The 26,141-nt window shown below is 38.0% G+C and overlaps 1 protein-coding gene across 1 annotated transcript in view; it reads left to right on the top strand.

Moving 5' to 3' along the window:
* SATB2 (SATB homeobox 2) overlaps nucleotides 1-26,141 on the top strand; it is a 186,940-nt gene that overhangs the window by 75,027 nt on the left and 85,772 nt on the right. The window contains exons 5-6 of the mRNA XM_024757394.1: nucleotides 177-300; nucleotides 11,956-12,058. Coding sequence (XP_024613162.1) covers nucleotides 177-300; nucleotides 11,956-12,058 — 227 coding nt within the window. The remainder of the gene's footprint in view (nucleotides 1-176; nucleotides 301-11,955; nucleotides 12,059-26,141) is intronic.

Raw genomic sequence — 26,141 nt, 5'->3', positions numbered from 1 at the left:
CGTGATGGGCTCTGTCAAGGTCCTAGAGAAGCAGTTTTGCTCCCTTTCCGTTATTTTGGGCCCACAATCAGCCCTGTTCTTTGGTGGTTCTCCTAATGCTTCACAGGACCCAGGGGTGACTGCTGTACTCTTCATTTAAGGGTTTGCATGTCATTCGTTCTTGCTCTGTTTTCCAGTTGTTCGAAGTTGGAAGACTTGCCTGCGGAGCAGTGGAACCACGCCACGGTCCGCAATGCCTTAAAGGAACTGCTCAAAGAGATGAACCAGAGCACATTAGCCAAAGAATGCCCTCTCTCCCAGGTCAGTGTCTTCAGGAGAAATGAAGAAGCCAAGGGTGGGCTGTCTGGCAGGAGGGGCACACCTGCTCAGACAGCTGTCTTTTATTTTATATTCACACTACATCTTAGGTGGAAAAAAATATGGAGGTTGTGGTGCTTTTTTTTGTAGAGGAGAACTTATCACTTATTGAGAGCTCATATAGTGGGAGTCACATTAAAACATTTTACACTCACAGTCTTTAACTTCTCACGTATGTCGTAGGTATCAGTGTCTCCATTTTATAGATCAAGAAAACAAGGCTCAGAGAAGCACTTTACCTGCCTAAGCTTCCTGAGCTGGTTAAGTGGCAGGTTGCAACCCCAGCTGAGACCTCCCTTGCCAAAGCTCAGGCTTCAAATCACTGTGTTACTTGGTCAATGAAATGGGCCAGCCATGCCAAACCCATCTTAATTTGTTTTTATTTGTTTATTGAGCCTTTTCTAGGTCTAGCAGAGAGAGATGATCTTTGCATCATACACGCTTGTAGAGATTTGAGAGTGAGTTCACCACATGAAAATGTACCACAAGAAAAAGTGATACTCTGTTTTTACTGAACTGATCATAAACTAAAACAAGCCACAAAAATAAGAGATTGAGAGGATCAAAGGGAGGAACAGCAGAAGAAAGGGCTTGCGGTTCCATTTGTGTTCATGGGTGAAGGCCCCACTTTTGCTAATAAGATAATATTTTGGTGGCTATGGGGAGTGGCTTAGAACTGCTGTGAAATGAACTCAGGTTAACATTATTTAAAGCCATGAATGGAAATCCATTTTCTGGTGTGAGTTGCTACACTTGATTTAAGACAGTAGACTACATGTCTGTCAAATTCAAGGGAAGATGACAAGAACCATAGAAACTTGATGTGTCCTGAGCTACGTTCCGGGATAATAGTCTTTGGGGCCTAGCAGGAAGCCTAGTGGTTAAGAGCTTGCACTGTGGAATCAGTCAGATCTGGATTCGTGTCCTGGCTTGCAAGCTTTTGTGACCTCATCTTTATAAGCCTGTTTCGTTGTGTGTAAAACCAGGAGAGTAATAGTTCTAAGTCATATAATGAGGAGTAATGAGATAAATCACATAAATTCTTGGCCTGGTACGTCGCATACAGTGATACTCCATAAATAGTACCAGTTGTTATTCCTGAGACATGATATTATTGGTGTGAACTGAATAATTTTTATATACGTCTTGGAGAGTGTTTTGGAATTGAGATCCTCTGAGACAAAGCCTGCTATTCATATTTTTGCTTCCAGAAAATCAGGACGGCATGTACCTGAGTGGTAGATTGAAGGGGACCCCATCAGTTACATCCCTACTTTTGTGCTTACAGCTTTCACATAGGCCATTTCAATACCTACCTGTAGGTATGTCCACAGGTGCTAAAGCTTGTTGCTAGAATTTTGATTTATTCCAATGTGATCGCTTATGAAGTTCTAAAAATAAATATTTTGAATTATTCTGATCATATACAGGGACTGGATAAAGAACAATATAGGGAAAAAAATTTTCAATCATTTCTCCTAAATTTTACGATTAGTCACAATTAATTTTCTCTTGGATTTACTTGAAAGTCAAATTGGGCTTTGCCTAGAAGTGGACAAGCTCCTAACAATATCACCAATTCAGAATTTTATCCAGGGCTTTTGAGGCCTATGGGAATTTGGTCAGAATTGATCTATTGTGATTATCAGGTTTGGTTATAACTATAAAATGTGGCTAGAGGGACAGCCTGAGCGGAAAGAACCCACATTAGGGGCTGAGCACCCTGAGCTCTCATCTCAGTAATTTTTTTGTTTGTTTTTTTGGCCATACCACGTGGCTTATGGGATTGAACCCGGGCCCCGGCAATGAAAGCACTGAGTCCTAACCACTGTACCACCAGGGAATTCCCGAATCTCAGTTCTTTTATGTTGAATGTGTGATCCTGGGCAAGCCCATCCACGCTCAGAGCCTCATTAAACTCGTCTGTAAACTGGGCATGATTGTATCCACATAATGTCACATAATTTGCAGGGTTGTCTTGAGATTCAAATGAGAACATCTTTACCCCTGCTGTAAAAATCCTCTTTTCTCCCCCATTTTCTGTTCTCATTGCTTGCCCACCTAGTTGCCCAACCTAAAAAGTTTCTTTGCTGTCACTCTCATATTAGATATACTGGATTCTACCACCGCTGTATCTAAAATCTTCCTCCTTTGTGCCATTGCCTTGTTTAGACTTTTGTCACCTCTCATGTGAAATATTTTCAGTCATCCCGCATCATAATCTTTCTCCTGCCACCTGCTTCTCCAAAGCTAACGTTGTGCCATTTCCTCGTCTACAAGCCTCCAGAGACTCCCCCTGCTCAGCCTGTAGGAAGAACAGACTGCACAGCATAGCCCGTGTATACCGTCAAGATGCCACTAACCTGATTTCCCACCAGTCGCCTTCCTCCCTCTACCTACATCCACTCTGTGCTCCAAACCGTGCAACTAATTGTTCTGAAACATTAAACATTGCTCAAACTTCACCAAAATATTCCCAAGGGTGGGAGCAACCTAATTAGTACCATTAGCACTTCAGGTCTAACAAAGCAACTTCTTATGTTACTTTTACAATTCATGAAAAGTAATACACAGTTTACTCCATATACCTGTGTTTCTGCTCTTTTTAAAAATGCCATAAAAATCGCTTTCCCTGTTAAATTATTAACCTCCCCTGTGCACATGAGAGTCGTCCTCAAGGGAGATGTACCATGTTAATCTGTGGCTTTGCTGGCCCCTGCACACAATGATGGTGACCTCAGAGTCCTGCAGTGTGACACTACCTTGCTTTTGCTGTGCGATTTCTCTCGACTAGCAGGCACCACTCTCTTCTGCTTGAGGAAACCTTTCAAATTCCAGCTGGAAAGTCACTGCTGGTGAAGAACCCTGACCTTCTGATTAAAGTAGTTGCTTCTTCTGCTTTTAGTAGCCTTTTGGACACACCCCTGTCACAGCACTTATCACAGCCTGTTGTCAGTGTTATCTGCCAGTTCTTGTCACTTACTGGACTGCCCAGATAGCAGAAGCCATCTCTTATCTCCGTGTTCTCAGCATTCAGTACAGTGTATATCTTCCATGTTGTTACTGTAATGCAGGAGTTCTAAACTTTGGCCCCGTTGAGCTTTGGGGCTGGATATTCTTAGTGGTGGGAGAATGTCCTGTGGTCCTGTGTATTGTGGGATGTTTAGCAGCATCCCTGATCTCTATCCACTAGACGCCAGTAGCATCCCCCCTACCCAAACCCCCCGCCCTGTGACAACCAAAATGTCTCCAGACATTGCCAAGTATCCTTTGATGGGAGGAAAATCACTCTTGGTTGAGAGCCACTGCTCTCTAATGTATTAATTTAATAAATTCAATATTAAAATGTTTTAGAAAGTTTTATAAAATGTAAAGTTTTATTATTTACAGTGTTCTTGGCAGCTCTAAAATGTTTTGAGTGAGAAACAGTGAATACAGTACTTTGGTGGTTGATGCCCAGTACATTTTCAGTCAAACAGGGGCTCAGTTCTGTTGCTTAGATATGGAGGAGGTTTGATTTAGGCTTCCGGTATGCTGTGTGATTATGGAAAATCTCACTGGGGGAGTCCTTCTCAGCCAGCACAGGCATGTAATGTGGGCACCTGAATTAATCCTATGGCTGTTACCCTGAAACGTTCTGGATTATTCGCTTAAATTGCATAGCTGGATTGCATTTTGGTGTGGAGATAAGCTCACTCATTTTGTTGGTGGTTGTCATAGAATAGGTGCATACATTTTTGTTCAATCTGTGCAGTGTGAAAGAGAATGACTTTTTGTTCTGAGGCAGTGAATCAGTAATTAAAAAATGTATTTTACCAGCTTTAGTGGGGTCCCAGTTAAGAGTCAGGTACTTTACAATGGACTGGGGGTGCAGTGGTGAGGATGAGAGAGAGATGAAGCTTTCAGTGTAGGAAGAAGAGAGTGGGGCACCAAATACTACTTCAAAGCAGAATGGTAGACGATTGGGCTATCTAAGATATTCTCAGTTCATGAGTAAAAGATGCCTGTTTAACATAATTCTCCCTTACTACCCCCAAGCCAAACCATATTAGGTATTTCCTCACTTAAGTTGGGCAATTGCATAAAAGAATGATTTAGTGGCTAGTATATATTTTCTTGAACATCCCAGTGGTCTACATTTCAAAAGAGCAGCCTTAAAGGCAGAAGGAAAGAGTGAAAAAGTCCATAAAAGGGCAACAATTGTAGGCTGAGGCATATATATTTAAAGGGAGGGAAGTCATGATTTAGCTGTATTCTCTCTGGCCAGGTGCTTGGAAAGTATAGGTTGTGTTTGTGTGTCTGTGTATTTATTTTTGATTTCACCTTTCAAAATGTGTTTAAGTGCTGACAGCCTCTTCCTTTTCCTCTGATGTCCCCCTGAGTCACCACTTCCAGCCTCTTCCATCAGCCCGTAGTCTGTCCCAAGCATCCTAATTTCCTATACTTTAGACCCAGGTCTCCCTTATTAAAATGGTCTCTGACTGTTCCAACTTGAAAACGTTATGGACACACCTTTCTGTGGCTCACTAATTTTTTTACTGAAGGAAGAGTTAAAAGACAAAACCCCAGGTCCTCAGGGTTTCAATCCATTAAACTAAGAAGAGCTAACAGTGCCTGCCGTGATCACCTCATAGGTTATTAGGATGATCCAATGGAATGACAATTTGCAAATGTAGACGCACCTTCCAGTGTCCCCCTGCCTCCCCTCCTAACTTTATCTCTGCGACACTAGACATGCTTTAAAAATTTTTTTTTGTGGTAAAAATACATAACATGAAATTTATCATTTTAATAAGTTTTAAGTTTACAGTTTTTAAGTTTACAATTCAGTGGTATTAATTACATTTACATGTTGTACGACCATCACCCCCCTGCCCCACCCCGATCTATTTCCAAAATTTTTCATCGCCCCAGACAAAAGGTCTGTAACCATTAAGCAATAATTACCCATTCTTCTCTCCCCCAACAGCCCCTGGTAACCTCTGTTCTGTTTTGCGTCTCTTATGAATTTGCTTATTCTAGACGTCTCATAAAAGCAGAATCATAGAATATTTGTCCTTTTGTGCTGGCTCATTTCACTTAGCATACAGATACGTTTTTAAAACAGCTCTGTCCCATGCCCCTAGTTGAGGTTTTATTGCCAAATATTTGAGGAGGAAGATGACTGATGGGAGTTTTTGAACTGTGAAAAGGTTACTAGATTTCCAGTATGATGGTGATGTAGTGTTTATATAGTCTTTTAAAGACATAGATTGTAAGATAATGATTTCTGTCATCCTAGGCAAGTCTTGCCCATTTGGGGATCATTAAAGGAACAACTTAAATGTACAATATGCCAAAATAATGAGGCAGTGAAATCAAGCAGCCACTTGGGTCAATAGAAAAGAACAAATTGATCATGTGCTCATCTACAGACAAGTGGCTGATCAACTGCCTGGACCAGTATTGTCTTAACCAGTTGCCAACTGTTCATTTCATTTAATCTTAAATTCACGGGTGTCGTGGGGATGCATCCTGTCCCGTGTGAATGAGGTGCCAGCTGTCCATTTCAGTTATTTTCATGCAAGGTTGTTTTAGATCATGGCCCCACCTCATGAACTTTGGTCAAAGAGGGCTCACAGGTGACAACTTCTAAATAATTTCCAGTGGGTGATTGAGATGACCATCTGAAATGATTGCATGGAGAGGAGAGAGCTGGCGTCCGCTGGCTCCACCTCTTCTGTGCTAGGCCTTCTATGCAGACCAACTCTGAATCCTTACAGCCTCTGAGGCAGGCATCAGTATTCCCCTTTCACAGACGAGGGTGCCCCTGTCAGACAAGCAAACCATTCGTCAGTCCCCTAGGGGAGGAGCTCTCGAATCAGCCCAGAGGAAGTGTTTCTTTCAACTAGAATGGCAAAAGCTTTCCATTCTGATAGTATAACTCAGAAATGAGGATGGAAAGGGACAGTAGAAAGTGGCCAAGTACCATTAATTTCTCATGATAAAGTAATTCCTCCAAATTATTTTTTCCCTTTCCTATAACCTTAATTGGAGTATCATTATGATCTCATGTTTAATATGTTATTTAACGTATTACCAAGCAGAATGACAAGGCTGAAAACAAGCAAAGAATGCATATATCATTCATTGCCTGCCTCATGCTCTGTCCTCTGTGTTCAGGTGGGAAGGGGGGCCGTGAGATGCCAGCTTCTCCCCCTACTTCTTGCTCAGACAGGGCATTCTCACCTATGGACCGCGTAACCATTCACTTTGGTTTTAAAATGTTCTCTTTTACAGTGAGTGTATTATGCATCTGAAGTTTAGCTACTCTTAGTATTTTGCTGTTCAAACAAATCTCACTAAGCCAAAGGAAAAGTGGTGAGAGATACACAATTATTTTATCTTTCTTTTTTTGGGGGGAGGAAAAGGGGATGCTCAGATCTCTGTCTTTCCAAGTATATTGTACAAATCATCTTAACCTGTGTTTATTGTTTTGCTTTTTCTATTAAGTTTTAAATTGCCTTTAGGTTCCTTAGCTTTCTCTGATTCTACACTTCTTAACTCATATAAGGGGCTGAAACTTTTTGTTTTATTTTTTGTCACCTTGTTTCTTGCTTTGTCTAAAGCATTGGTTGCAGAATCCACTTGGAGCTTGTGCTAGCTGATGGAGATGGTGATGAACATTTCCCATGAAACAGTGTGGCCTGGTGGTAGCATCTCTTTGTGGTGCTTCCTGATGCTATTTGACTTTGGGCAAGATGCTTCTTCATTCTGAGTTTCTGAGCCCTTGGTTTGAAAAATGCAACCATACTTATAATCACAGGTGACATCTCTTTTCTGGGCTAGTCAGAAACAAACAAGTGAGTTTAAAATTTGTCTCAGGAGGCTAAAAGAAAATTTATTTTTCTTAGCTATAATTTCTACTTAGCTGTAAAAAGTATTAGTAACAATACTATAATATTCTCTTGCAGTTGGCTTAGAGCAAATTCAAATGAGCTAATAAGCTTGGCAGTAACTAATTCTGATATATTTTGATTCCTCAGAACCTTATTTTATTAAAAAATAACTTTTAAATATAAGTGGCAGATGTGTCAGAGTGACTGCAAATGAGGAAACTTAGATTTTTATCCCCCATCTACATTCTTCATATTTAAAATTTCATGATTGATTACAAAGAAGCCTGAAACTTTCAAAAATTTTTCTGTAGTTAGGAAGACATGTTAAACCTTCCTATTTATTTTAATACGTAATATTTTTCATAAAATAGCTTTGTCTACAGTCACTGTCTTTGTGCTGTTTATGGCTGTGACTAAGTGTGAGAGGGGCTGCCTCGATTGCCCATCGTACACATCATCCTCCTTTCTTTCTCACATCCCACCACCATGAGAAGTGAAGCATGCTTCCTAAATGCAAAGTCATTTTAATATTATTAGTCATTTAATATTAGCCTATTTAATTATAATATAAATATTAATATTTAATAAAACATAGTCCCTTTGTTTAAGTGTTAAAAATAACAGCACACATATCTTCTGGGTTATTTGAATCAGTATTACTTTATATTAACATGGATACTGAGGAGGTGGCTGTATTCTGGATTGAAAAAGTAACTCATATCATGTTCATTTATCAAAAAGATGGAGGTATTCTAAAAGGCCAATTGTATGGTTGCTCTCGAATGATTGGAAAACATAAAAGAGCAATGTAGACTACAAAATTATATACATATTTTTAAAAGCAGTGAATGGAAATTAGATATTTTTTGGCAGGGTGGTAGGTGGGAGAGATTTTAATTATTACTCATCCCATTTTGCAGCAACTGTATCTCATCAGGTCTAAGACGCTACTGATTGTAAGATGCATCCCAATTTCAGTGATATTAAAGTACAATCATCCCTTGGTATCCCAGGAGATTGGTTTCAGGACCTCCATGCGGATACCAAAATCCTCAGATTCCCAAGTCCCTTGTATAAAATGACATAGTACTTGCATATAACCTATGCACATCCTCCCATATAGTTTAAGTCATCTCTAGATTAAATGCTATGTTAATAGTTGCTGGGGTGTGTGTAGAAAATTCAAGTTTTGCTTTTTGGAACTTTCTGGAATTTTTTTTCCCAAATATTTTCAATCCACAGTTGTTTGAATCCCTGGATGAGGAACCATCCAGGGATACGGATACCGAGGGATGACTGTATTTTTAAAACGTGGCTGTAGAATGGATGCAATGTGGTAAATACAGATTCTCTGTGCCCCAGGACCTCTGGAGAACACTATTCCTTGTAGAGTAAAAGTCAGCATGTGCGGGGTCTGTGTTAGCCCCTTTCAATTTTGTTTATAATGAATTAAGTTTTGATGTTTTAAAAGTAAATTGACATAACATTAAGATGACCTTGTAGTGTGCGTCCAGAGTATTCTAGCGAGGCCTAGAGGTTCAGACTCAAGCTTTGAGAATATAGCAGTCTAATTTAGGGTTAGAAAGTGTTCATAATTGAAACTGTAATGGTAAGACATAACATGACCTTTCATCTTAAATATCCCCAAGATGTACCTCTTCTGTTTTTAAAGCTCTCTCAGGTTGAATTATAAAAATTTGTATCAGTAGAGCTACGTTAAGTGTCAACTAACTGTAAAGACCTGCAGGGAGTTAATATGAATAAAAGGTGCCACAAATTTGAAGAGACATTTCTGGTGACTAAAGTTTCTCATGTTATAGGAAACTGTCTTTATTTGCTACCCAGATCCTTTGCTCAGTTCATAGCTTAAACCTATTTATTTTTTGTTCTGTGGTCAGCAGAGTTAGAAACTCACTTATAAAATATGGGGAAGAGAGCAAACCTGACTGAGTCTTTGGGTAGCCAACTCCTTTTTTTTCCTATTACCTTTTAATTATTATTATTATTTTATTATATAAGTTTCAGATGTACAGCATTTACTGTTTGACATCTGTGTGTACTACAAAGTGATCACCACCACAAGTATAGTTACCATCCAACACCATACAGTTGAGCCCCTTCACCAATTTCAGCTACCCCAAAACCCTCCTCCCCTCTGGTAACCACTAATCTGGTCTCTGTATCTATTAGTTGGTTTTTATTTTTTATTTTTTTAAGATACCACACGAGTGAAATCATACAGCATTTGTGTTTCTCTGATTTATTTCACTTAGCATAATGCCTTCAAGGTCCATCCATGTTGTTGCAAATGTCAGGATTTCATTCTTTTTTTATGGCTGAGTAGTATTCCTCTGTGTATATATACCACATCTCCCAACTCCTTTTTATTTATTATTATTATCTCTATGTATAGTATCATGTCATCTGCAAACAGTGACAGCTTTACTTCTTCTTTTCCGATTTGGATTCCTTTTTCTTCTCTGATTGCTGTGGCTAAAACTTCCAAAACTATGTTGAATAAGAGTGGTTACCAACTCCTTTTTAAATGAGTGTGAACCGACTCTAGTGTAAGACCATCTGGTGATGAAACCAGCAGAAGCCCAGATACTCATTTTCTTGCCACATAGATTGTCACTCGCCACTAACACAAGAGTGTTAATGAAGATGCATCTGGAGCAAAGACAAAGTAGGAAGTCCAGGGAGTGGGGGAAATGTGGATTATCTGAGACCAGAGTAATATGGATTTGTGTCCTGGTCTTAAGGACCAGGAAGAGTTGAGGGGCAGCTCCAGGCAGTACTTAAAACACTTTCCATTTTAATCTGCTTTCTAGATCACTTTGTGATAGAAGGTTTAGCTCTGACTTCTGCCATGGCTATATATCTTATGCCTTTCCAGAGGGTAACATTCATACAAACAACGTAGAAAGATGACAAGTACATTTGCAGTTATTCACATAAACCAGAGTAGCTGGTGCATCTGTTATTAGGCTGCTTTCATGTTAAATTTTTTATTATTTTGACATTTCAGTTTGGCATTTTTAAATTTCATCTTTGTCCCTTTTCATCTGTTATATTTCAGTGACTCAGATATCCCACATCAGAGCTGTGTTAGACACAAGGGAGAGAAAAAAAAAAGAAACAGACACTGTCCTCAAGGATCTCACAAACTGGGACAGAGAGAAAAGCTCAGCCCAGAGAGGGAAGGAACTAGCCCAGCTAGCCAAGAGACTTCTTTACTCCTTTGTTAATAACATACAAAAGCAGAGCCCTGCCTCAGGAAGATTAGGATTCCATTGATCCTTTAAGGCAGCAGGCAAGGCTCCAAGTTCTGTGATACACTCAGGTGATACTGGCTCTTTGTGTTCTAGGGCTGTGTTCAGATCCTCAGATTAAAAGAGTTCTCTTTACTATCTCCCCTTAGAGAACAGAATTGTCATTTAGAGATCAGCAACTGCAGGGAGGATAGCCATCTGCTATATAGAAAGAACCAGAGGTTTCTGTGAATTGAATTAGGACCTCCCTCCCCCATCAGTACTGCATAGTGATTAAAAAAGAGGGAGTCTGTGGGCTTATAGAGGAAACTGTCTTAAATGGGAGTCTGTGCAGGACTGTCTACTGGCATTTGAACCTAAATAACTTGTCAATGCCTTGATTTATTGTTATCCTTTTTATCTTGACTACTTTGTCGAAATGACATTAGAAGTTCCAAGATTTCCCTCAACTGTTCCATATCTGGGGAAAACTTTTTTAAGAAAGATGAGATTTCAAGGCAGGATATAAAGCCTTACGTAGGTCATTTGGATCTCTTGACTCGTTTATGTCCATTTGTTTTTAGACAGAATTTGCAGAAATAAAATCTATGTATAAAACATACACATGTACTATCACAGTCATTCAGGTATAAGTTAACATCTGCCACGAATGTTGGTCCAAACATGCCATATTGACTGAAAACATATCTCTGTATGAAATTGAATTCAAGGTGTGCAGTTTTAATTTTTCAGTGGTAAGTTAGGTTATGCTCCCTTTCTCTTTCCTGTTAACTGCAATTTCAAACAAATCAGCTAAAGGGTTGAGCTGAGGAGAGAGAGGAATATGAAGAGCAAGAAGGAATCAGGTACTTAAACACTCAAAGTTTTAGCTTTGATGCATTTTTGCTTGAAACACAGAACAAGTGTTATGTTTAGTTTCCCCTGCTCTAAAATAGCACTGTTAATTTTTTCATTTGGTGAATTTTCACACAAGTGCTAATCACACGTTTCTATAAATTATATTAATTTAACTTATTTCCCTAAATGTTGTTCTGTAGTGTGTAGCACGGATGTTCTCAGATTCTTGGCTATGTAAGCTTGTTGCAGTTGGAAGCGGAACAGAAACATCTGAGAGGCATTATTTGGATTACAGATGCAGGAGCATCTGATCTCACCTTTTGCTCGGGTTCCTAAATCACAAGTGTTCTTTCCCTTTGCATTCAATGTGTGTCCTGCCCCCTCCATCTTTGACATTGCTCCAGGGTTGGTTTTATGGAGAATGCGCTGTCATTGTACAAGTTAAAGGATAGTAAGTTTCGTTAATCATATTTAATAGTTTAGTTTGCAGGAGGGTGACTGCTTCAAATTTAAAAGACAAAGGAGATTGGTATGGACTAAAATGTGCCCTTTCTTGTCCCTGACAAGGAATACTCATATTTATGGAAAAATAACTTTTCTTTTCTTTACAGAGTATGATTTCATCCATTGTAAATAGCACATATTATGCCAACGTGTCAGCAACCAAGTGCCAGGAGTTTGGGAGATGGTATAAGAAGTACAAGAAGATTAAAGGTAAACTGACTTTTATTTTTGAAGCCTATTTTCAGTTTCTTAGGTCAAGGAGTTGTTGATTCTTGGGAATTTATGCTAATTTAGATACAATTTTTAATAAAATTTTATATACTTTTTTATAAATGTAGGATTCTTTTTTTTAATTGAAGTATAGTTGGTTTACAATATTGTGTTAGTTTCAGGTATATAGCAAAGTGATTCAGTTATACATGTATATATATATGTGTGTATATATATATATATATGTGTGTATTTTATTCAGATTCTTTTCCATTTTAGGTTATTATAAGATGTTGAATATAGTTTCCTGTGCTATACAGGAAAGCCTTGTTATTTGTCTATTTTATATATAGTGGTGTTTATCTGTTAATTCCATACTCCTAATTTATCTGCCCCCTTCTCCTTTGGCAACCACAGGTTTGTTTTCTATGTCTGTGATTCTGTTTCTGTTTTGTAAATAAGTTCATTTGCATTATTTTTTCGAGATTCCACATATAAGTGATATCATAAATATTTGTCTTTCTGAAAGTCTGACTTCAGTCAGTATGATGATCTCTAGGTCCATCCATGTTGCTGCAAATGGCAATATTTCATTGTTTTTCTGTGGCTGAGTAATATCTATTCATCCATTGATGGACACTTAAGTTGCTTCCATGTCTTGACTGTTGTAAGTAGTGCTGCTATGAACATTGGGGTGCAAGATAAGATTCTTAATATTTTCATCAAGAGATCCAGATTGACTCCCTTAAAACTAAGATGGTGTTAGAACTAAAGTAAAATTCTTAGCATAATATATGAAGTGTGTAGTTTTCACAAGAGATGCTTGTGAAGGCTGAGATCTTTAAAAATATTTTGAAGTTGTATACTTCAGAGAGGCATGTCTATTTAAAAAGCTCAATCAATAAATCATTTTCATTAATTTATTAATGAAAAAAGCAGTCATTCTAGGTTAAATCAGCACTTATAGTTTAAGTACCAATTATCAAATTGAAATGACTGTGTGGTATCAGGAAATCTTTGGTCAGAAATGGAGTTTTGATGTTGTATTTATTTGGAGACAATTCCAGAACAGTGGTTAAAGCAAAGGGACTCTGCAGTCAGGAGGACTTGTATTCAAATCTTTGTCTTCTGTTTACTAGCTGTGTGAGCCTGAACAAATTATTTAACTTCACCAAGACTCAATCTCCTTATCTGAAAATTGGAAGTAATAAAAGTAAGTCACTGGCTAGCTGTGAGGACTAAATATGTTAATACTGGCACAAAGTAATCTCTTAATAAACAATAGCTATAATATTGTAACAATAATTAATGGTAGTAATTCTACTAGCAGCAATATATTATATATAGAATTATATCTGGTCCTGAATACACCATTCTCATATAATAAATGGCATGCTATTTAGGCCATCCAGCCCTTTAAATATATGTGATATTTTGCCTTTGCAAATTTGTCAATGCTGGAAAAATTCTGCTGTTCTCACCCCACTTCAAATGCTATTCAATTCAAGTGCTACCAACCCCTGAGGGGATTGGGGGATAGCTTGGTAACAGAACAGGTTGATGTTTGAGGGTTCTTCTAGTTCTTATTTTGCCTGATTATGACATCATTCATCATGCTTTATTATAGGTATTCAGAGACTTGCTGATGGTTCACTGCCCCTGTTGAGAGGGTTAAATGACAATTTATGGTAGGCAGGTAAAAGTAAAGGATTAATTTATTTGTTTTTACTACCTGTAGTTTTCCTCTAGGGAGACAGTATGGAACTAATGCCTCTTGGCTGTTGAGTATTTGGGAGTTTGTTTACAAAGTTACCTTTTGAGAAAATGAGCTTTATTTGCATTGGTGGCACATTTCTGATTACAAAGGAATGAGAGCATTTTATGCTAAATATACAATTTATAAGGAAAGTCAAGTTGTTGAACTACCCAGGAGAAATTAAGTTCACTAAAAATTGGATTAAGATCCATTCCTTTTCAATATATTCTAAAATTCTTAGGACCCTCTAGTTTCTGGCTTGGGTACTTGCTTTACAATGTTATTAATATTAACTCCTGTACAGGATAAGATGAATAACTCCTTCTCATTATAAGACATGATTGTGTGGTTCGGAAGTGTTCCTTTTCTGTAAGTGTTGTCTCCAAGTTTTCCCTTTAAAATCAGATTGTTAAAGTGCTTGAACAATATCCTCTTTGCCTAAAAATCAAAAGAATCACGCAGCTTCAAGGTCATTTGTTAGATCCAATTTACTTGCTATTATAAGAGAAAGGAAGAGAGCGTTCTCTTTTAATAGTCTGGAGTATAATTCCAGATTCAAAAAGACTGGAAACTCTTCACTCTAGTGTTTTCAGAATCGCCACTACAGAATCTGTGTGTGTGTGTGTGTGTGTGTGTGTGTGTGTGTGTGTGTGTGTGGTCTGTGTGTGTATATATCTGTTCACACACACATTAACACTTATGTCTTCTACTTTTCTCCTTTCTTTCTTAGCAAGTCAATTCTTCAAGCTCTATTTTTTTCTTCAAGATAGTAAATGCACAGTTAAATCTTTAAGTGTCATAAAAGCAGACTGAGACCTTGATTTCAATCAGGAGGTCAAGGATCCACACCTGAAGAGGCGGCCAGATGCTGTGTACACATGCTATTCAAAGAGATGGAGCTAGTCATTGCTGTTAGAAAGTGTGTGTGTGCATGTGTGTGTGTCACTAGGAGGAGAAAAGGGAAGGTTAAGGTATGTGTGAAGTAAACACAAGCTGCCATAAAACAGTTCAAGTGGTGTTGATTCATCAACCAAGGGAGTGGGAGGAAAAACAAAGAATTCATGACAGGTATAATGGTGTAGAGAAAATAAACACCCCAGAGAAGTGCATTTTATTAACTTTCCACCTTCAGAGAAAAGGAAGTGTTGGACCTATTCAGGAACATTTCAGTCCATACAAGCTTTATGCTGTGAATAGATGTCACTGTGGGAGTTCCTATCTAGTAGAATCCATTTCTCATGAGAAAGCAATGATTTTGTTTGTAAAATTTCTATTTGTGTCTATCCATTTTCAAAAAAAGTGGTGAATTTCAAATCTGGAAATAAAGTAGCAAAACCAGAATTCTACCTTAGGGCTCTTCCTGAGAGCGCAGAAGTCAGAGTTCTCTGTCTTTCCTTGTCTCCCCTCCCCCACCTTGTTTCCATTCCATAGTTACCAGTTTACATGAATCATTGCTGATGTTCAGTATAGAAGAAAATCTCAAGCTAGCTTACTGATGTCTCAAACTAAATGCAGGCTACATTGTTAAATATGTTTCCTATTATCTGCTAATGTCTGTTTTAATAAAACAGTGGGAACTAAATGGTTGCTTCTTAATCAAAACCATGATTTCCCAAACATAAGCTATGTGATTCTGTTACAAATTGCCACATATAGATCTCCTAGGTCAAATTTTTTTTCTCTTCTCATAGAAATAAACAGTAAAATAATTATATACTCTGAAAGATCAAAGTAAACATGACTAAAACCTGGCAAAAATAAAAGTCTACTGAAAGGTTTTAGGAAAAAAAGATCAGATTGCAAATTCTATAGTTAATGCTTAAATAAATATGAGAAAAATGAATAATCAATAATTTGATATCATTAAAAACAGATGTAAAGACTATATACAAATGGAATTGTCTAAATTTTGAAGTAAACATTTTAATGTGCATTTTTTGAATTTGTTGTTATTATAGCTAAACTATTTACACTTATTCTTTAAAAAGTCCTAAGTTGGTTTGGCTTCGCATGTTAACATTATTTTCCCCAGTGATCACAGCAAAGCACATTCTGTTTACCTTTTTCCTTTAATTTCAAAGGCAATCATAGTTGACACAGACATATTTGAGTTAACATTAGTGTTAATTCAGGATAGATGGGGAGACAGTTTGTGTACTCTGGTTTTAAAGTTCAGAACCATGAACCTGCTTCCCAGGAGTTTTTGATACTGAAGAAAATGAAGTGGTTGAATGTGGTAGTCGGTTGGTTCAGATGGCATTTTTTTAATTGCTGTTCATCTCATACTGTAATTGCTTCTGGCCTAGATTTTACAATGTAGTGCTCATAAGCTCCCAGGATTCAGAAAAATACATACATTTTGTGGAAAAACAAAACAAAACAAAAAGACCAATATTAACGGTTATTTAATGTGTAGGAGTCTTAGTGTTGGACCCAAGGATAATCCACCGGGACCTAGAAACATTCATGCTATTAATTATTTTCAAGAATTTTGAGAGTTATGTGGGATTTACCTATCAATTTTTCTTTCATAGGTTCTACGCATTTTATTAAAACAATATTTTTAACCTCACTCTTCTTTTGGATTAAGTCTATTTAGACATACACTTGCCCCATCAGTTTTATGTGCAGTACTATTATTAATCATACTATTATGGCAATCTAATTCTGCAAGGGATCTTATAAGAATAAGAAAGTACCTTAACAAAGAAGCACTCATATGTTTTAAATGTTTCCTAATTAAAAATTAATAATTTAAAGGAAAATAATTTTATATTTAAAGTGTTTTTCATCTGGCACCAAAAGCAAAATGAACTGCCGTCTTTGGTCAGGTCAGTTTCAAGTATTTAATATGTCGCAAGAATTAAGGGGTCATTGAAAGTTCACACAATTCTAGTGGATATCTCAAAATTATTTGTGTCATAAAATAATACCACTAGAATGAATGGACCTAACCAAACCCTGTACTGTGGCCAGAAAGCAAAATTATCCCCATCACTTTCCTTTTCTCAGTCATTGCTCAAGAAGCCCCTGATTGCTAGTTGTCTTAATTTTGTTTGTTTATTTGAGCTTATTTTGCAAAATATTAAAAAGCTGGGAGAAATGAGGATTTTAAAAACCAGTGTTACTTCCTCAAGCCTGGTTTATCCTAGTAATCAGTATTTTATCTGACCCTGTCTGATCTAGTCTTGCAAGATCAAACGTCCAGGCCAGCAAGCAGACAGTAAACAAAGCCTGTGAAGGGTTTCAGTAAACACAAAGATTAGATGTTGAATGAAAATTAAACTCCTTGAACTAGTTCTCTGTACTAAAGTGGTTAAGTGGGTTGTGATTAAAAGAAATAAGTAATTACGATCATTATAGCTGAAATGATATAATGTTACCACATTTAAAGCACCTCTTGTACCCAAAAATGATTGCGTCATTTACAAAGTGGTGCCTCGAAGTTGGATAGAGAAATCAGTGTCCCCTGACCTGGTTCCATAAGGCAGCCCTTGCTTAGCCATGGTGGTCAGGACAATGCCTTTAATCAACTGCTGGTACTTCTGCCTCTGCTGTTGTTTAGCTCTGATGAGGTAAAAGTAACTTAACTTCTTTTGTTTTTTAACATCTTTATTGGACTATAATTGCTTTACAATGGTGTGTTAGTTTCTGCTTTATAACAAAGTGAATCAGCTATACATATGTATATCCCCATATCTCCTTCCTCTTGCGTCTCCCTCCTACCAGTAACTTAACTTTTGTCTACCTAATTCTTCTGGGTCGTGAAAGAAATTTGCTTTCAGTTTTGGATCTAAATTAAGGTGCTTGGCAAGGAAGTTTGTCTGCCCTCTGCCTCTATTGCACCTTGTGTAAAATAATGACAACATCAAATCCTTGAATTTTATATATGTATTAGATTAATTGAAACAGAAACATCACTTCTGCAAACAATCACTTTCCTTCTTACTGGTTTTCCAAAAATTGAAAGAGCCTTGTGCATTTACACTGGTAAACACTGATGTGCCTTCATTGATCACCTTACCCTTCCTAACCTTCCAATTAGGAGCTTATTGGTAGTGTCACCAAGTGGAAGAATGGTACGTGGGAAATGCCTTGGACCCTAAGCTCAGATGTGGACTCATTTCTTGCTTGAATCTTAAGAAGCTTATTCTAGCTGTACTGGTAGCTGCTTCTTTAGCCTGAATGTGTTTATTCATAAATGTTTAAAGAAGTAAAAACAATCATTTGTCAACAGTGTGGTTTGTAGATGGAAAGAAACAAACTTGCTATCTTCTCATATTTATAAGCCATTTAAAAAAGAATGGAGGGCTTCCCTGGTGGCGCAGTGGTTAAGAGTCTACCTGCCGATGCAGGGGACACGGGTTCGTGCCCCGGTTTGGGAAGATCCCACATGCCGCGGAGCGGCTGGGCCCGTGAGCCATGGCCGCTGAGCCTGTGCGTCCGGAGCCTGTGCTCCCCAGCGGGAGAGGCCACAACAGTGAGAGGCCCGCGTACCGCAAAAAAAAAAAAAAAAAAAGAATGGAAAGGGAAAAAGGATCTGCTTTTCTAACCCCTTCCTTTCTGCATCCATCCATCCATCCATCATCTATACTTACTATTTGAAAGAATTATAAGACACAATTCCTGGTTTCAAAAAGCCTACATTCTCTATGAGATAATTAACAATATAACATATTTTACTGTCATTCAAAAAGAAATTTGAGCATCTACTATATATACCTGGCAGGATTTTAAGTGGGGATCATTACCTAGTCCTTCCTTGCAAGAAAGTTACAGTCACAATTAGATAATTAATTTTAATAAAATGTTTACTGAGTATCTCTACTACAGCCCATATTCAGTGCTAGAAGCAGTGAGAGACATTCAGAAACACTTAAGATATGGTTCCTACCTCTAGTTGTGTCGCCCTTAACCTAGCAGGGGGTGGCCGTATAAGTATATCTGGCAAATATATAACAGTGGTATAAACTAGTATAGTGGTAACACAGAGAAAGGTCCATAAATTATACCTGCTGGGTGTCAGGGGATAATTCGAGAAGATGTAGCACATGAGTTATACCTTAAGTACAGATAGAGTTTTGCAGAGAGGACAAGGAGAAGGAAGAACATTTCAGGCAAATGCAAGTTCATGAGTATAGATGCAGGGGTGCAGAAGAGCATGATATATTTTGGAAATTATGGGTGGTTGTCCAGTACGTATAGAATGGCAGTGCATTTATCATGATGCTGTAGTATAACATGCCCAGAATGGCTAAGATTTTTGATTGGTGAAAAGGAAAAGATAACAGCATGGCAGGGTGTGGGACTGATGGTGGCACCAAACATTGGTGAAAGAGCAGAAATGTTTGGGACCTGGCTGTGGGGAGTGTTCGTGTTATAGTGATGAAAAATAAAGTTGGGAAGGTAGTAAACACATCTTAGGGAACTCTGAAAGCCCAGTTGAGATAGACTGAGAATCATTGAAGGTTTTTCAGCAATGAAGCAATAATGAAAATGGTGGTTTAAAAAAAAAAAAACCAAACACATCCTCTAGAAGCCATCTAAAACCATGTATGGATATGAATATGTTTATGGCAGGAGGGGAGGCAAATGGGAGGGAGAAGGGTGGTGTGCACATGCTGGAGGATGCAGGCAAAATAGAATCTATTGCAGTAAGATGGTGAGGGAGGTAGAGCTTTGGCTCTGGTGGCAGGAATGAGAAAGAGAGAAGTGACCAATGCAATATGTGTGTGGGAAGAGAAAGGGAAATCAAAGTAGAGTCCAAGGTTTTGAGCTTAAGTGACTCTTGATGGTTTTGACAGAAATGGGATGATATAAACTGAGAGGAAGTTGCTGATATGCTTCAGTGAGAGTTGGTGAACTAGGTAGAAATATCCACTGGGCTGTTCAAGGTATGGAGCCACCTGACCAAAAGACGGGCCTAGAGAATAGATTCTGGAGCTAATTTTTTAGATGTAATAGTTAAAATGATACCAAAAGAGGATTCTCTGAAGGGGAGGGTGAGGACAGGAGCGGTTGGAAAGTTTGAGAGGTAAAAGGGCCATGGGTTAAGAAGACATGATTAGGAAGAAAGTGAGACTTCATGGAAGCCAAGGGAAGATGGGTTACCAGTGGAAAAATGTTATCAAGGGTGACAGGAGGAGGAGAAGGAGAAGAGGTGATTGGAGGCTCTTAACTTTGGCAAAAATGGGACCATAATGACATTGAAGGGAGCTATTTCCCTGTCGTGTGAGAACAAAGAGAAACTATATGCATCTGAGATGGAAGGTGGCAAGGAAATGAGGATAGCAGATACTGCATGAATGAGGAAAGGATATAAGAGCAGCTAACTGCAGCATTAGGGTTAAGTGTACCCATACTTCCACCCCACCCCAATACTCAGGAGAAAGACGATGGAGCCACAGGAGGCCAAGGGCTCTGAAGGGGAAGAGGGGTGGTAAGCAACAGTTCACAAACTAGGAAGGGATGGGGCACAGAGGATGCTTTTGTCTTTGAAAGAAAGAGAAATAGCTTTGCTTCAGAACCTGGAGGAAAGGAAGGAAGATGGATAAGGAGACAAGTTTTTGGAGACGGAGTGAGTGGTAGAGAATGAGGCAGCTCATGCCATGTGGTAGGGTTGGGGGTGGGCTGTTGTGATTATCTAGCAGTGAAGGAGAGAATGGTTGGTATGAGGGCTTGGTGGCGAGCCCTGAAACAGGTTCTGGACCAACTATGTTTGGGAAACAATGAGAGAGAAGCAGGGAGTTGAACTGAGATGACATAGTTAAGGGTTGTGGTCCAGGTCTCTTTAGTTCTTAGCGTTTTCTTATAGTGAGCTTTAGATTTCTCGTAGTTTCAGATTTCCTTTTGTCTTGCTGAGAAACAAAATTAAAAACTCAAAAACAAAGATCTGGTGGTGCTTGATGAAGAATCTACAGAGTTGTGAAATGAGAGCTTTTGTGTGTAGACAAGGAAATATCCAGCTTATTTAAAATCTGGTATGATTGTGGTGACATCCTCTTATTTTGGGGAAACCCATAGGTTAAGATCAGAGAATTCTCTTGGTCTCTTGATTGACTAAATAAAAATTATTACTTGTGTTTCCTCAGCTGATTTACAGAGTTAAAAGCTGAAAAGCACTTATGTTTGCAAGGTGCTTGAAGCTCTTAAATATAAGTGCTATGTAAGATGCTAGGACTACCATGACAATTGTCTATGGTAGATAGTTGTTTAACGTGCTCTTTGTCTGACTGGTGATATGATTCTTACCCTATGCAAGAATTTGAGATTATCTGACCTTGGACTTCTGAACTCTCAAGGGGATGGACATAAATCTAGAATCATCTGGGGTACAAGCCAGGCTATGAGTTCTAACATTTGGCCTTTCAAGCGTCACCTTCAAAGTTCCATGTTCTGTAGTAATTTTGATTCTTGAATAATCTCCCTACTAGACCAAAAATCCCTTGAAAGAACATCTGGGGGACTCATCCATTTTGTGCCATCCTCCAAGCCCTGTGAACATAGGACTTTGTATATTGTCAATGCTTAGTAAATATTAATAGAATTGAATTTAATATAGATGAATTTATTTGAACATATGCACTAGAACAGTTTTATTTTTGGACATATTATATTGTTACTAAATCTTATTTGCTATCGAACGTCTCAATTGAGAGAAGAAAGAAAACCTTTGTCTTATTCCTGCTCTTAGTGGAAATGGTTTCAGTTTTTCACCATTGAGAACGATGTTGGCTGTGGGTTTGTCATATATGGCCTTTATTATGTTGAGGTAAGTTTCCTCTATGCCTACTTTCTGGTGGAGCCCTCATCTCCCAAAGGTTAGAAGAGACTTATGTTAGGAGTGATAAGGACTTGCAGTAGGAAGTCAGTGGGTAAAAAGGAGTATTCTGTGGGGACTTGTGTCAGGTTTGGAGGTTGGGGCAGAAGTGAAAGATGTCATAAATACATCAAGTCTGATGAAAGTTGTAACATGTTATAATCACATATACATGTTCATAATAAACTCAGAAGGTCTGGAAAAAAATATATTAAAAAAAAGAGAAAACCTTTGCTTGTTTAATTCATATTACAAATGTCCTTAGCAAATTAGTTATCGGTTAAAATCATTCTTTTTTTCTGTTAATTAGTTATTGAGCTAAAGATTTAGCAATTGTTAATCAATTCCACTGAAAGAGACAGTAACACCTTTGTTAAGTAAAAATTCGGGACCATTTATGTAGCCTAAGAAAAACATCCCTTTGAGGTGTTTCCAGCTAGTGTATTGAGTATTTTACTTAAAATAATGGCCCCAAACATTTAAGTCCTGTGAAATCAGAGAGAATGGCCAATGGAAAGTAATGAATTATGGGTTGATTATTTCTTTGATTCACTTTTCCTTATTAGGTTGAATTAAAGAATTAATCCACATAGAATGCTCCTGAATGATAATGTTAAGTTTCTGAAATGTCATTTTTTTCCTATCATGTGTGAATTCACCTCTGAAATTATAGTTTTAAATTAAAGCAAAGAGTAAAAATCAAGATATTATTAGATAAGTAGCTTTAACCTATACAGAAAGCTATAGAAATATTTGAAATGATCAGTGTTATCAAAGTATTATGAAGCATTGTTTTTTGGGTTTTTTTTTGCGGTACGCGGGACTCTCACTGCTGTGGCCTCCCCCGTTGCGGAGCACAGGCTCCGGACGGGCAGGCTCAGCGACCATGGCTCACGGGGCCCAGCTGCTCCACAGCACGTGGGATCTTCCCGGACCGGGGCACAAACCCGTGTCCCCTGCATCAGCAGGCGGACTCTCAACCACTGCGCCACCAGGGAAGCCCATGAAGCATTGTTTGAAACCAAAAGGGACGATAGCATTCAGACACAGTAAAGGTGGACAATGCTTACTTTTTCCATGGAACATAATCGGTCCTATGAACTTTTATTGTCAAAAAACAAAGGTGTTCAGCTACAGGTTGCTCTATGGTAGATAATATATGTTTTTGTGGATCTTAATATGATGGGAAAAGGAAGTTGATAATAAGGGGAAAATATACCTAAGAAAACCAGTCATATGGTATTATCACAATGCCGGCTAGTACACTTCGCTTTTGGGGCTGGAAGCATTTTCCTTCCAAGTCTTGTTTTATTAGGAGTTAACAAGTTGGCTCTGAATATCTTGCTCTAGGCAGAGACTTTGCAAGCAAGTTCTCAACCCGGAGACAGATTCTCTTTAACAAATTTAGAGGAAAAAAACCTTTAGGTTTCATAGTCCTAAAAGACTTATTTTTTTTCTTTTGCCCTTCAGCCCTTTCAGACTCCTAATATTTTCTTTAATTATATATAGTGAACTCTTCTGGTTATAGTTTTGTTTTTAATTTCCAATAGTGTGGGATTTGTATCTGGTATATATGGAATATTGGCTTTAGCTCTTGAGATCATGTCTGTCTATGTTTGTGTTAACAGAAAAGCAGTTTTTATATAACAAATTGACTTTGTACCTACAGTTATTGACTAGGAGAGAATAAGTCAGAAGTATTTTCAGTGATTGGGCATGGTCATTGTTGGCAGACAGGATGCTGTTCTGGTTTGTCAGGAAAATTAGTGTTATGTTTACATTCTAAAAAGAGTTTTAACTCAGTGAAAGACTTTGGGTGGACAGTAGGGCTTTTTAATGTTAATGTGTAGCCTGGTTCAGAGAGAGGAGTCTAAATAAATATCAGGTTGAATCATATGTAAATGCCATTTTTGTAGGTCAAAATTGTATGTCGCCAAGTTCATATAGTAGTTCAATCATATATGAATTTATTGTGATTGCCTGAGATTCTCAGGTTATTACCATGTTACATGAGTGTGCCTACCCCATTTTATTTTTTGTTGGTTACTTGTTTCAGACAAACACTTCATATTTACAGAGTTTATAAAGAGTACTTGCAAAAGCTCTCAGTTGCGTGATTCATGTGTTTCATCAGTCAGGTGGGACTCCGTGCTGATGACACCCATTTGGGGACAAAGCCTTTTGGCTGCAAGAAAAATAAAAGAATGGAAGGATTCATGAAAATAAATATAGTGAGTGTGAAACTGTATTACAGATGACTAGAATGAGCTGCTAAATAAACAACAAAATAGGGATTAAAAGGAGCTATGTTTTATCATCAAATAGAAATGCATTTTATATCATAGGCAGTTGTTACAGGCCCATCTATACTCAGTTAAATTGTCTGAAGCAAATCTATAGATGGAGTTCTTTCATGCCAGTATTATTCAGTACTATATCTGTAGGGGCTGTCATCATTCTGGTACATAGTAGTTGATTAATAAATGTCTATCATATGAATTAAAACAATAAACAAGCAAACGCGAATAATCCTATTTTAGTGATTAGCTCATTCAGTTGGGAACAATCCGTAATTTCCTCACTGTTTAGAACTGACCGGTTTCTGTAGTCTGTCACATCAGGAAGGTTTACAGGGCATAGAGTGGAGGCTTCAGGATGAGCCCTCACCATTCAGATAACTCACCCACTCATCATGTCACCTATGCATCTTCATGCCGCATGTGCACATGCATACACATACAAACACACATACAAACAGACACACATACAAACAGAAAGCAGGGCTTGTCTGTCGGAAAGTTGATGAGTCCTGACTTGAACCCTAAAATTAATAACAACCACATGTCCCAAGTTGGGCAGGTTAGCGTAAGCAGTGGAACAAAGACTTTAAAGGTCCTAAAGACATCGGTTTGATTTCTGCTAATTGCTTTAATAGGTTAGTGACATTGTTTTTTTCTGAGCTTCAACCTCTTCTTCAATAATGTGGGCATAATAATATCTATGTCATACAATTGTTATGTGAGAATTAAATGACAGTGATGTGTAAAGGGTTTAGCTCAGTGCCTTAGCTACTATATAAGTGGTAGAAGGCTTGATGTTACCTGCAATCACTTATAATAAAAACATTTTTCTCTAAAGGAAATACAACAAAAGTACTCGTGAAACATTTAGGCCCCGAGAACTTCACTTTGAGTTATGCAGAAAAAGAGGAAAAAAAACCCATTAGTTTTCACTGGTCTTGTGATTTATTATGCTTATGAGGCTAGAGCCAGTAGTCCTAATCATTTTAATTTTTCCTAACTATTTGTCTACATTTGGACTGCTATTTGTCCCTGAACAAGTTACCTGACTTCTCTGGTATTAGACAGGATCATTATCCTTAAAATTGGGGCCCAATGTTGGGGTTTAGTGTCACGGGAGCAGGGAACTTGGGGTGGAGGTTTGGAAGTCCAAGGCAATGATATGCTCAAGAATATCTTTTCCCTATGCTCAAGATTTGGGTGCCCATTCAGAATTGTCGATTTGATTGGCAGCTTCCCCACCAAGAGTGCCAAATGGCCAGCCTGTGTCTTACCTTGTAGAATCACGTCCAGAGTACTTTTTGAGGCTGAAGGAGTCACAGAGAAACTCACTATCCTTTTTTATTTGGCTTATATTCTTCTATCCAGGGTTTCCAGGATTTGTTCTGGGGAATACTGCAGTGTTAGCTTATTAAGGAATCCATTAGCACTCATTCTTGCTAATCTGTTTACATTTGTGTAAGCATCTTAATGGTTTAAGGAAAAATCCATAGGCCAGAAATTCCAGAAATTTCTCAGTGCAAAGCCTTTTACCCAATTCATTTCTTTCCACTCATTATAACTATGGACAAAACCCCAGGGCTTATTTCTCAAAGGCAATTGTGTTAAGGTTTGCATTGAAACACTAGGTTCATAGTTCTGGAAAAAATTATCAGTCTTTTAAGCAGTATTGATAGATAACCTTGCAAGAGCAATACTACAACTGCTGGTATTGCCACTGTAATCCACTATTATTTCTGTTGCATTGGGGAGTTTCACAAAGAGAGATATCTTGGGAAAGTCTTGAATTTTTGCCGAAGAGTCAAAAAACAGAAGCAATTATTCTGAGAAAGGGAATTGTTTTGAAAATCCGAGCAGCAGTACTCTTTAAGATGCTATCAAGATGCTGGAAGGTTGCTTTAAAACCAGTTTACAGGTAATCTTTCTCATTTTACAGGTAATCCCAAGATCACCCAGCTAGTTAGAACTCAGGTTTAAAAATCCCAGTTTGCTCTTCTTTCTACCTATCCTATGCTGTCTTGCTTTGATTGACAGACATCTCTACATATCAGATGCTTTACCTTTTGCTCATAAATCCTCTTCAGAAAGTATACTTCGGGGCATAAAGTCATTGGAGTATATTTGGAGTATTGAAATTTTACTGGGTTTACTTTATATAGCATGTATAGCAAATATAGATGTAATAAAAATAATGAAATCTAACAGAGA

This window comes from Neophocaena asiaeorientalis, unplaced genomic scaffold (assembly GCF_003031525.2).
Source record: "Neophocaena asiaeorientalis asiaeorientalis breed wild unplaced genomic scaffold, Neophocaena_asiaeorientalis_V1.1 scaffold246, whole genome shotgun sequence".
NCBI classification, from domain to species: domain Eukaryota; kingdom Metazoa; phylum Chordata; class Mammalia; order Artiodactyla; family Phocoenidae; genus Neophocaena; species Neophocaena asiaeorientalis.
The sequence above is the reverse complement of the archived record's forward strand: the minus strand, read 5'-3'. Positions and strand labels throughout refer to the sequence as shown.